Source organism: Polyodon spathula, chromosome 16 (genome assembly GCF_017654505.1).
Source record: "Polyodon spathula isolate WHYD16114869_AA chromosome 16, ASM1765450v1, whole genome shotgun sequence".
Taxonomy (NCBI): domain Eukaryota; kingdom Metazoa; phylum Chordata; class Actinopteri; order Acipenseriformes; family Polyodontidae; genus Polyodon; species Polyodon spathula.
In genome coordinates, this window is record NC_054549.1 from 28,471,061 (window position 1) to 28,484,442 (window position 13,382).

The 13,382-nt window shown below is 37.6% G+C and overlaps 1 protein-coding gene across 3 annotated transcripts in view; it reads right to left on the reverse strand.

The window, feature by feature from the left end:
* Window positions 1-6,711: 6,711 nt before the first annotated feature.
* LOC121329058 (glutamate receptor-interacting protein 2-like) overlaps window positions 6,712-13,382 on the reverse strand; it is a 185,404-nt gene continuing 178,733 nt past the window's right edge. For all 3 annotated transcript variants that reach the window (XM_041274343.1, XM_041274342.1, XM_041274344.1), the window contains exons 22-24: window positions 12,529-12,765; window positions 9,365-9,511; window positions 6,712-7,870 (exon numbers count right to left, since the gene is read on the reverse strand). In XM_041274343.1, the coding sequence (XP_041130277.1) occupies window positions 7,616-7,870; window positions 9,365-9,511; window positions 12,529-12,765 (639 nt within the window). In that variant the 3' untranslated portion in view covers window positions 6,712-7,615. The remainder of the gene's footprint in view (window positions 7,871-9,364; window positions 9,512-12,528; window positions 12,766-13,382) is intronic.

Below are 13,382 nucleotides of genomic sequence, written 5' to 3' on the forward strand. Positions count from 1 at the left end.
GAGATTCTTGTGAGCATTGTTTGCTTTTCAGGCATCGCTTCAGGGGCATGAATGTTGAACAGCAGTCTTCATGGTGAGTGGGGGTTCGCTTGAAGAAGTTGACACATGGTGTAAATCAACACCACTAAACCTGGACCATATTTTCTAGTTCAGTACAGTACAAGTTTGAGTGTTTGGAGACACAGTGGGAGTTTAAACAACACTGACCACTTAACAGGCAGAGTACCCGCAATTTCATCCTGTTTAATCCCTCATTTTCAAAACTACCTATGAGGCTTGGCTTTGAATCCATTTCAAGTCACACAGGAAACTAAGTTGATAATCACAGTTTATCCCTAGACCCACATCACAAAATGTATTTGTTTCATGCAGCAGCTGAGTCAGCTGGCTGACTATCTCTTGTTGATAGAGTTCAAACCCCATGCTTGGGGTATGTGTTTTCCTTTCATTTTCAGACTCAATTTTCCAAAATGGGACAAGGCATAAAAACAATATAACGAGTTTGATCTCCTATCCACCTCTTCATATTGTTTTTTTTTTTTTTTTTTTTTTTTTTTTTTTTTATGGTTAAGACCTTGCTGACATCTTGTCCCATTTTGCCCCACATGGGGCCAAATGTCACAGTGAGCTAATTCGCTAGTATAATGTACTGTTCTCCTTGGAAGACGGTTCAAATCTAGGTGATACCTTTTTTTTCAAAGAATTGAATAAATTTTTATATAGACAATGATAAGAGGGTTTTCTAGGAAAGTCTGATGGCACAGTGGACTAATTTGCAAGTATGGTGTACTGTTTTCATTGGAGGATTGGGTTCAGATCTAATGTCTCCTTTATTTTCAAAAACTTAGTTCATGTACCTTATAGTAAATGAAAAAGTAAGCTCTTCCATGGGAGATAGATGGCATAGCGGGTTAATTCACTAGTATGTTGTGCTGATCTCCTTAGATATCTGGGTTTGAATCCAGTCAATTCATGCCTTTATTTTCAAAACATTGGTTAATTGACCTTCTCATGAGTGTGAAACACAACTTGCCTGTGGAAGATGGTGGCACAATGGAATAATCCCATGGCCTTCTCTCCCTGAAGATGGTGATTCAAATCCAGCTGCCAGAGGTGAGTTTCTGAGGTAAGTAACAATGTTGAATGTGTTTCCACAGAGGGAGGAGAGGGAAAAGACCTGCCCTGTAGAGGGGAGAGGGGGGGGGGGGGGGTCTGGTCCCTCTGGAAGGGATGAGAGTGGAAGGTGGGGTGTTGTGCCCTGAGGGAAGATGACAAAGATTCTTGTTATTATTTACCAACAAAACACACCACTAAAAAAGATTCATTCCTTATAATGTCAAGAATCTTTACCAAAAGGTTTGCCACCTTCCACTCTCCTTCCTTCCAGGGGGGGAGATTGTGTGTGTCTCTGTAGTATAATGGCTTATATTCTTAATGACTGCTTGGATGTTGCTCTATCCTAAAAAACTAATACATTAAAATAAAAATCAGATCTACTTAAGGAAAAAACTGATGAAAACTGAAAAAAGTGTGCCCTCTCCCCCTTCCTTTGCTCACTCAGGGCAGGTGGGGTGTCCTCAGCTCACTGCACACCAGCAACTCCTGTGGTCTGACTGGGCGCCTGCAGGCTTGCTGTAAGCTGCCCAGGGCTGCATTGTCCTCCGCCACTGTAACTCCGAAGTGGCTGCATGGTTAGTCTGCGGTGTGTAAAGAAGCAGTTGGCTGACAGCACATGCTTCAGAGGACAGCATGTGTTCGTCTTTGCCGCTCCCACGTCAGCACAGGGGTGGTAGCAGTGAGCTGAGCTGAGCTGAGCTGAGCCTTAAAAAATATATAATTGGACACTACTAAATTGGGGAGAAAATAATAATTGGCAACGACTAAATAAATAAATAAATAGTCATATTTCATTTTAGCAGCAGCAAATACTCCTGATCTCAACCCAAGGGTCTCAAGCCTTAGGGGGGCTGCCACTGTCTTCCTAGCTGTTATCCCCATCAGTGTGATGTAGGCCTTTCACAGCCATGTTACCTGTTCGCATTTCCAATATCAAAAAGAAAAATATTTATCCCAAACCAACGATTTCTATTTCAAGAACACACAGTACAGTTTTCAATTGGACCATTCACTACTGGTGTGTAAAACAATTAAGCGCTATATTGTGCAAAACAAAACGGACAACTTCATCATGAAAACTAAAGAACACTGAACACTGACCGATAAGAAGACAAATATTCCACAAAGATCAATTTTAACAACAAGGAGCACTGTGTGCTGAAAACTCAAAAACATGAAAAGGCAGCATTTGAAGATAGACAGTGTCTGCAGCATATGATGTCCAATACTAATTCCCAGCACCATAGTATTCCAATAGATTTAAGAAACTTGACTGCCAAAACTGACAAACTCCAAATGCTTAAAAAAATACAATCTCAAAGTTTTACTCTTTACAGGGAAGGCACAATTAGTTGAAATGTTTGTCTAGTTCATTACGTTTCGCAAATAAATGAATAAATCAAATACATCTTTGCCTAATTGGCAGTCTAAGCAAAATGGATAGCACTGCCTTTAAACTAAATTAAATTTTGAAGTACAAGGCATCCCTGTTAGCATTGAAATCCCAGCAAAGAAAAAAGTGTCATTTTGTTCCAATACTTCTGTTACAATTAAATCGCTTTAGACAAGTATATCTTTTTTATTATTAAACACACACACACATACTGTAATGATTGATCACTTACCTATCGTCCAAATGTTGGTGCCTCAGTGATTTATTGCTACACTGCCATGTCCAAAAGGATTCCAGTACCTGTTGCTGCTGAACCTTGTCAATGCCACAGCACCACCACCTGTTGTGCCAGGTTAAGAATTGCATTGCATCCAGTTGCATTGTTCATTTGAAATTTATGCACTTCAAAAGCAAATATCATTCAACATACTGTTAGAATCTCTTCAGTACCATAAAATGTATACTCTTGAAGGGATATAAAAAATAGCTTGTTATGTGTCTCTGTGCATATGGCTACCAAAATATTAATACAAGTAAGATCAAGGTTTGGCATAATTTATGGGGAGTGTCGCCTTGGAAAATGAAAGGTTTCACTGAACTCTGTACTTGATAACTGTTGAAATGAGTTTGCTGTGGATGAGTAATGATACAAAAATTAAAATTAAAAATTAAAATTAAAGTTTAAAACATCAGTTACACCCCCCCACCCCACCCCCAAACAAAACTACATCATTGAATTGACTGCAGCAAGCACCAACACGTAACGAGTTTGCTGGAATTGGAACACAGTAAACTATTGTCTTGGAAAAGCAGGCTCACAAGCAACTATGCCCGCATTTAGATGTGTATGCTGCAGATCTGAGTAAACCACCACATGCACTTACTGTATTATCCACTGCTTTGGTTGCCAAAACATATTGGTTTATAATTTTAAAAAAGTGCACCACTCAAGATTAGGTAACTATCTGTCAGTTACATAGTGTTCTTGGTGCATGCGACATCTTTTACAATGCTTTTGGTTAATATTTTACTACTTTATAGAGTTTATTTTGGGATTCAGCACTCACCCCACCATTATGACGTCCTGTTACAGAGAAAGAATGAATCTAGGTTATAAATCTCCCTGCGCTGTGTAAAGGGAACAGTGTGCCCTGGACTGGATGGTTTGGCAGTTTATTCCACGGTCAGTCGGCCATCCAGAAAGGGGGCGGGGGCCACAGTACACCAAGTCATTACCCCAGACAGGAAGCGATGTGGCAATCGCAGATTGAAGGAAAAGCGATTGCACTAGCTAACCAAGGGGATGTGGCAGAGCGAACTGCTCCTTTGTTATGGTTACGACATGCATAAGACATTCATGAAAAAATACATCACAATAACAAAAACAAGAGATTTCTAGTGGAAGATTAGTCATATCATTTTGTTTATTTTAGTAATACTGAAGAATTAGCCTGGTGGATTCCTTCACCAATGTTGTGTAGCCAGTTAAAGTTAAAGTGCAATTAAAGCATTTTATTTGGGAGATTAAAGTGTTGTTAAAAAAACAGATTACCCATTCATCTATAATTAAACCTGCAAAGCATAATTTATTATTTTATATATCTGCATTTTTCATCACATTTTAAAAAAATCTAAAAAAAATAGTTTTTATATTGCACTTTGCTGAAAATATTTATGCACTTACTACTAACAAACCAAAGGACATATATTGTGCACACACATAGACAGAATTAATAATTAAAACAAATACCATTTATAAAGGAATATATTGCAAATGAACAGAATACACAGCCTGTATTCTGTATTTGTCTTTATTAATAAAAAAGAAAATAATCATTACAATCCATTTTATTAAAGAATACATATTTACAAATGCATCCAACTGGACTAAAGTAGGTACTGAATCCATCCAACCTTTCAACATTGTGCTTGATACTTAGGAAAAAAAAATCTCATATAAAAATACTATACAGAGAATACATCTTTAATATTACACTTAAATACACATTCATATTAATGCATACATAATATATAGTTAAAAATGCATAGGGATGGATACAGAGGCAAATTTAAAGCCTTTAAAATGAAGTAAAAACATACAGAAGCACATTTCAGGCTCCTATATAATTTTGCATAAAAAACACTTAGCAATACCTTTTGGGTGTCAAATATGGCACATGTCTATACTTACATAAAACAACTTAAGTATTGACAATATTATTAAAAAAAAGAATAATAATTAAAATACACTTCTTATCCAACCATCATGAAGCAACAGGGAGCCTCACTTTCGCGAGCAGCACTTTAGTTCATTGGTAAAAAAAAACATTTCACAGCACTGTTTTGAAGCAAGTTATACACAACGTTCTTGAAGGGTTAATAAGAAGTGTCATGGGTGACTTCTCCTGCTTGGCAGGTTGGGTTTCTGTGAACAGAGATTCGAATTGTTCTTTTGAGAAGAATCAAAATCATAGTTAACAATGGCAGCTTTCTACTTTCTGCAGGGGGGGTGGGGGGGTGGATATCTTTCTAATCTAGACGCAAACAAAATAAAATACTTGTTAGTCTACTCCTAAGACTCTGGAATCAATGCCAATTTCTACAGAAATAAAAACGCAAGAACACAGGACGGTTGAGGGTACTAGATAAAAAAAGCTTTTATAAATAAAGTATTACATTTTTTTGGTTTTCCTCCCTGACAGATAATGTAGTTGGTTACAGACCATTTGAAAACACCACATGGAATCTAAAAGCAGAAACCTGTTCTTAGTAAACATGCTCTGCAAGAACGAATAGGTTTTCCCAAGAGCTTGATACAGTCACAATTGTATTTGTTCTACCACATCAATAAATATATTTTAATTGTTTGAGTAAGTGTATGCCAGGTCTTTTTAAAAACATTTTTAGACCAACTTCAATATTTGCAGAGGAAAACAAAAAACAAAGCTACTTGACTATAACCTAATGGGCCGTTGACAGTTTTTTTTTTTTTTTAATGCTTTCTTAGTTTTACATAAATGGGAGTATCCATTTCCACAACAACACCAAATGAAGTTTCCAGCACATAATAAAAAACAGCTGCTAAGATAACCCGTCCACTCTCAAATTTTCCAACACCAGGCAATTATAGAACAAGTTAATGGATAATGCACTGCAGGGTTCCCAGTACTAGGGGCCACACTCGTTCACAACAGGATACATTGCTAATAAAGTACCAGCTCTCTTTATAACCCTGCCAACAATGTGCCTGAAACAGTTGTAAGCCAATACAAGAGGGGGCTACTAACATGTGTTTGCTTTCTCTTATCTTGTTTACACATCTCACTCAGTCAGAGCACACACACAGAACTACAATAACCTTTAGTCCATAAACAGGGTCAAAACAGAATCACACTTTATACAAACATTTAAAACAAAAAAGTCCTTTGAATATACTTTCTAGTACCTTTTTTTCATTTGGATTAAATAAAAATACTTGCTTTGTTTCAGTGCTAGCAAAGCTGCACACAGGCTGGGGATAAAGATGTAGGAATATATATCTCCTCAGTTTATAACTGTGCTTAATTAAGTGTTTTTACAAATAAACAAGTGCTTTACAAAAAGGAAGTGAGAGAACACAAAATGGAATGTGTATGGGAAACAGTGCCACCTACAGGTCAGGCTTAACAATTTCACCTTGGGGATACGCATTTTAAATAATGAATGCTGTTTAATTAACTTGAATGTACAATTTAAATGGGACAGGCTTTGCCACAATGTATTAAAGATATGTGTAAATTAAAACGTGCATTTGTGATCTAACTGTGAATTTTAAGTAAAAAAAAGGATACAGAGTGTGTAGTAATATGACAAACTGAGGTATGTGTGATGTGCAGAAGAGTGCAATTACAATAAACTAATACTTTAATATATAGCGCCATGAGAACACAAAGATAGAGAATTGAACAGTATTAAGCAATGGGTCACCACTATATTAAACAGTACACCAAACTTAAAAAGGGATAATAACCAAACCTTCCAAATAACTCCCCTCTCACAAGCATGGTAACTTATTTTACCATAAAACATTAAGGCTGGCCATTTCAGCTGCCATCTTGGCACAAAAGACATTAAGAAGATATTTAATTGTTAGAGACACTGAGAAAGTGCATTATAAAATTTAAGTGTTGGTAAATACCAATAATAAATAAAAAAAAAAAAAAAAAAAAAAAAAAAAAAAAAAAACTTGTGCCTATTCTAGAAAAACAAAAACAAGTCCAAACATGTTCTGTGGCTAAATACAAAAACTATAATTTGTGACACCAAAAAAGAAAAAGCTTTAAAACCAAATAATAACTAATACTACATTTGTTGTGAGATAAGGTGTTCCAATGAAAATTGGATTAAAGTGTAGTTTTGCACAGGACCAAATATGAAAGCTACTATTCATTTCTGTCCTCACTTTATTAAACATGTCCCCTGCCTCTGAGCTTTACAAATCCCAGGTGCCAAACCGTGAAAGGAAAAAGCAATCTGAACCTCTTATCCGCAGATAAATGCTGCCTGAAGTTGAAACTGAAATGATGAAATAGCTGTTAATACAGTAAGGACACCACAATCAATAAAGAAATGGCCTGGGATCTCTCGTGTGGGAAAACATTTCTGCAAGGTTTGGCAGTTAATAATGATCAACTCATCTCTGTGTACATAAGGAAAATGGTTCTGATTCTGTTGAGCGGGCTTGTGTTGAGGGTGCGCTGTATTTCAGTATGAAGATGATACAACAGACATTTTGGATGAAGTTTCTGGTTTGCTGACTGTTTGTTACACTTTTGCAGTACATCTTTCAGCTACTTTAAAATCAGCCAAAGATAAATGTCCTTAAAAGACTCAGCCAGCCTTTATCCCAACAACTGCCTACAAAGAGTTTTTGCTCTTCAAGTATTTCTCTCCATGTGTATGTGCTTCTCATCAAGTAATTAAAAAAAAAAAATAAATAAACACATACAATAAAAAACACAACAACAAAAAGAAAATCCTCGTGTGCTTACTAGATTTCAAATGTAAACTGTGAATTAAAACAGGTTTGTGTCAGTGGTGGGGCATGAAGTGCTGTCCTGAACCCTATTATAAATCCATTGTGCTCGTCGTGCTTTCCCTGGTCCCTGGAAGCTTGCCCTCTTCACTGTCCCCGGTCTGAGCGTGTGCAGACAGTGCCCTGGCCGGAAGCTTGCCCTGCAGTTCTTCGCGGTTGTTGTTCTGAGCACGTGCAGACAGTGCCAAGGGGTTGCGGCTGATCACCAGCTCAAGCTTATCTCCTGCCTCTGTGATCAGGGGCACCGCTAGGCAGCAGTCAAAATCTCTTGTGCGTACATGATTCACCTGAAAAGCAGAACATGCCAATCTAAAGCTGGGGAAGGTTTTGGGGCAGGAAATTGAAATACATCTGCAAATATGATCATCTGATTGACAGGAAAATCTATGCAGCCATCACCAAAAGTCAAGCAGACATTGGGACTAAGGAGGTAACATTTATGTCAACCTTCAATCAGTGTCAGCTACCAATAGCAATCAAGCCAGGTACACTTACACCTGCCTTTCTTCACAGTCAATGACATGCTTTGAGATTACCTGCTCCTCCTCAACTTCCACCTTACTTTTGGCCTCACAGTAGGGTTGGTAGTCAAACTGCCTCACTGCCTATCTCAGCGCTGGCCCAAAAGGAGAGACTGTGAATGCTGCGATACATGCTTATGTCAATCAGTTATCAACTTATTTTATTCTCCAACAAAAATTCTCAAAATCCTTAAAGTTGCCCCATCTGAAACAATTATTCAAAAGTCTCGATGAACACTAAATTTAAAAAATTAAACACCTGCTAATTTGTGGTGCTGGGGTCAGGGCTGGTTGTTGTCTAGTCATCACTTTCTTATTAAAATATCTTCAAATAAACTCTTCTACCAATAACAAATATCTTGTATGTTAAATAGATTTTTTTTTTTCTTGCAAGAGAGGCTTGTCGTACAATGCCATTGTCTAGCGGGTATATGTGAAAGTGTTAAAACAAGGACTTGCTCAATGTGGTTTGAGCTTAATTGGTCTTTTTAGGTCAACTATGTTAGTATTAGGTTAACTATGTTAATATGTGATCAGGAATATATGGCTAGTCATTAAACTATAACTATGCTACAATTATAAAAGGATAAGAGAACATACTAGTACTTTTAAATCCTTCCAGGTTTGGGAGTTTTCGAACCTCTGCAGCATTTAAGTTTCTCCTCCAATCAGTTTACAATGCAATCCTACAGCAACTTGAGATGTTCTGCTCAGAAAAGGCACCAAATAAATATTTTCTTGTCTTACAATTGGCACCAAGCACAAACATTATTGGTAACTTCCTTCTAACTGGTGTCTGGCATTCCTCGACCAGAATTGGATAGTCAGGATTTTTTTTTGGTCTGTTTTTTTCAGTCTATGAAAAAAAAAAACACCACCACAGATTGCAACATTTATTTTAAACCACATACGAGTTAAGAACCTATCCAGATGCAATTCTTATAATTACCCATACGAGGCACCTGTCATAGCTTGGATATGCATAACTAATTTGATTATAATACAAGAGACTGAAATGTCATTTGTTAATAAGCTAGCGGTAATCACTAGCCTCCAGATTTGAACCATCTTCTGATCCTATAACCCAAGCCAGTGGTTCTCAAGTCACACAGAGTCGCCTCCACTTCTTGTTGACCACACTCTTCCCTTTATTACAGTTGACGAAACAGTAGCAGTAGGAAGAATCAAAATGTAAGCCCAGACCAGGATTACAGCACTGCAGCTGTGTTTGAGAACCACTGAACTAAGCTAGTGGGTTACCTGCAGGATCCTGTCGTATGGTTTCAGACCCCCACGGTCGGCTGGCCCGTCTGGTCGGATCACGTTCACGTAAACCCCCTTCTCCAGAAACCCGTCCGAGACGCTGAAGCCAAAGTCATCGCTGTCGCTCTCCTTCACGACAGTGACCTGCAACAAAACAAGCATCTTTTAATTCATTTACAATCATAAGAACATAAGAAAGCTTACAAATTAGAGGAGGCCATTCGGCCCATCTTGCTCGTTTGGTTGTTAGTAGCTTATTGATCCCATAATCTCATCAAGCAGCTACTTGAAGGATCCTAGGGTGTCGGCTTCAGCAACATTACTGGGGGGTTTTCCAGACTCCCACAATTCTCTGTGTAAAAAAAAAGTGCCTCCTATTTTCTGTTCTGAATGCCATTTTGTCTAATCTCCATTTGTGACCCCTAGTCCTTGTTTCTTTTTTCACGTAAAAAAGTCCCTTGGGTTGACAGTCAATACGTTTTAGAATTTGGAATGCTTGAAATCAGATCACCGCGTAGTCTACTTTGTTCAAGACTGAATAAATTCAGTTATTTTATGACATGCCTTTTAAACCTGTAATAATTCTGGTTGCTCTTCTTTGCACTCTTTCTAAAGCAGCAATATCCTTTTTGTAGTGAGGTGACCAGAACTGAATACAATATTCTAGATGAGGTCTTACTAATGCATTACTTTCCTTGATTTAAATTCAACACTTTTCACTATATATCCGAGCATTCTGTTGGCCTTTTATAACTTCCCCACATTATCTAGATGAACACATTTCTGAGTCAACATATACTCCTAGATCTTTTTCATAGATTCCATCTTCAATTTAATTATCTCCCATATGATATTTATAATACACATTTTTATTGCCTGCGTGCAGTACGTTACACTTCTCTATATTAAATGTATTTTGCCATGTGTCTCCCCAGTTCTGAATGCTGTGTAGATAATTTTGAATGACCTTTATTGCTGCAATGGTGTTTGCCGCAACTCCTATTTTTGTGTCATCTGCAAATTTAACAAGTTTGCTTACTACCCAAGAATCTAAGTCATTAATGTAGATAAGGATGAGCACAGGATCTAATACTGATCCCTGTGGTACTCCACTAGTTACCTCACTCCACTTTGAGGTTTCTCCTCTAATCAGTACTTTGTTTACTACATGTTAATCACTACCTAATCCATGTGCATGCATTTCCTTGAATCCCTACTACATTCAGTTTGAGAAATAATCTTTTAAATGTGAGACTTTGTCAAAAGCTTTCTGGGAATCTAAATAAACCCTGTCATGTGCTTTGCAACTATCCATTGTCGATGCTGCATCCTCAAAAAAAATCAAGCAGGTTAGTTAGACACGATCTCCCTTTCCTAAAACCATGCTGACTGTCTCCCAGGATACTGTTACCATACAGGTAATTTTCCATTTTGGATTTTATTATAGTTGCCATAAGTTTATATATAATAGAAGTCAGGCTTATTGGTCTGCAGTTACCTGGTTCGGTTTTGTTTCCTGTTCTGTAGAATCGGTATTACGTTTGCAATTCTCCAGTCTGTCGGTACAACTCCTGTCTCAAGTTGCTTGATCTTGGTGAGTGGTTTGTAAATAACTTCTTTAATTTTTTTGAGTACTGTTGGGAGGCTCTCATCTAGGCCAGGGGATTTGTTTTATTTAAGAGCCCAAGTATCTTTAACACTTTTGCCCTTGTTATGCTAAAGTTATTTAAAACTGGACAGGAACAGGTCGACGTGTGGGCAACAGACAATTAACGTTAAGAAAATGAAAGCAAAACAATACAATCAAAATCGTCCAAACCTAATGCCCCTTTTTGGTGTGGGGTGTGTATATAGTTTGTATATACAGGATATGACTCGCTCTGTTGCACACAATATAATTCTGCCAAGTATGTCGGTACTTTGAGTTTAACCAGCATAGGGGTGACTTTAGCCAACCATTGCATTATCTAAACACTACTTCATATTTAGATGCAGGTACAGTTTTCAATTTTTTACTGCATTACTTTTGATTAGTAGGATTCTGACACTGCAGTAGTTTGAGAAGAAATGTTGTCACTCATTTTGAGGGGGAAAACAAATAACCAGTAACACGTTTGAGACTTTTGTTTGTAATTTGTACTGTCTTGAACAGAGAAGCACCTGTCAGAGTGCTTTTAACCAGAGTGCTTACAGCCAATTACAATACATAGTATATTGCAGCAGGGGCAGAACTAAAGTTAATAGGCATAACTAATTGATTAAAGGCAGAGGATGAACTGCCTCAATGTAATCACTAATGACAGGCTGAAACAAACAGGAAGTGACAGCTGTGTTTACCCCATGTATTTCAAAATTCTTGGATCTCATTAGTGTGACAAATTCTGAGTCATTTGAGGGTAAGCCAGTTACAAAAAAGGTATGCAGCTGTACATATTCTTTCTGGATAAGACACCATTTCATAATACAGCAGTCTCCAGCTAAGACAACACCCGTCGGGAAGCCAATGAAGTGTTCTTATAGCCAAAGTGTTCTAAGACAGAGTTAGACACCAGACACAATATGAATCAAAATAAATACATACATATGTATTACTTGTCATGAAGCATGTGCATCAACATATGAAATTAACTGAATAAGTAAAAGCAAAACAATAGGCAAGTACATCTTAATAAACTAAGAAATAAAAACAACAAACAAACTCACGTTAAGAAAACTAAAGCAAAACAGTCCGGTCAAAAAGCTTAAATCGCTATGTACTATAAAATTAGCTGGCGCGTGTGTTGCAGGTTATTACAATGGCAGACGCAAAAATAATGGCTGTTACTTATGGTTAACTTACGTTAATAAACTAACTGTCAAACTAAATGAAGGTGTTCTTTTAAGAAAAGTTCCTGTTCCTTTAGCCAGAGTATTTACAACGGGAAAAATACGTTTCGCCACAAGGGTGTTCCCTTAGGCGAAGTGTTCTCATAGGAGGTGTTCCTATAAGCAGAAAGTACTGTACAGACAGCAGAATCCTGCAATTCTCTAATATCTATCAGATAGGTGACTAATTCCTCTTGGAAAAAAAGAAATAATAAAACATGCAAGTGAGTGAACGAGTGTGTGGTACAGAACTATTGAAGAGGAACTTTCTCTTTGCTTTTCATTTGCCGTTATACCTTATGCAGTTCTAGTGGAGTTGGCGACATAATCTCCTGCATCTCGTCTTTGATCCTCTGCGTCTCCCAGCTCTTCTCAGCTCCACTCCTCAAACCCTTGCTCTTCCTGTTTTCGTCATCGTGGAGAAGGATCGCTCCTTTCCTCCGAGGGCTTAACCTAGTTTGGCTGACAGAATCTACGTGCAACTTGTTCCCGTCCACGCCCAAACTGAGTGTGCTTCCAGTCATTATCAGTGCCTGGCAATATGCAAGAAAATACACGCTTTAATATTGCGTCACTCCTCCAGGACTGCTCTTTTTTACTTAGACTATTAACAGTTCTTGGAAAGAGATAGATATACATTTCACATTTTTTTATATGTTTTAAGCAGTCCTTTACTGTAGTAGGCACATTAAAAGTCGTACTGCCAGATGTGTCAATGTAGTATATATATTTGTACACAGTAAAACTAGTAAAGCCCTCAGTAAGGGACCGACAATACAAGAACGTATAAAATGGTGGGGAAGCATATGCGGTTACATAGACTATACTGACAAATTGTTGATTTAAAAGGTGGTTGAACCGCAAAATTGAAGATTAGTCATGTTTAAATTATTTTAATTATCACTTGTGAACAGTCATCATTTACAGTCGACTTTTCCATACAATGATCCTCCATCACTGTAGCGTCTCAGGAGTAGAGGTATTCCAAATCTGTGGACATTGGAATTCCTCAGAAATCGCAGAATTTACAGACTCCCGTGGAATTTGCTGTCTTCCACAGATCCGCCATATTCTGCAGCTATATTGTCATCATCATTATCATAAAATGGCCTGAAATATACAGCTTAGCTGTTCGGTTCTAGTTTTGTTA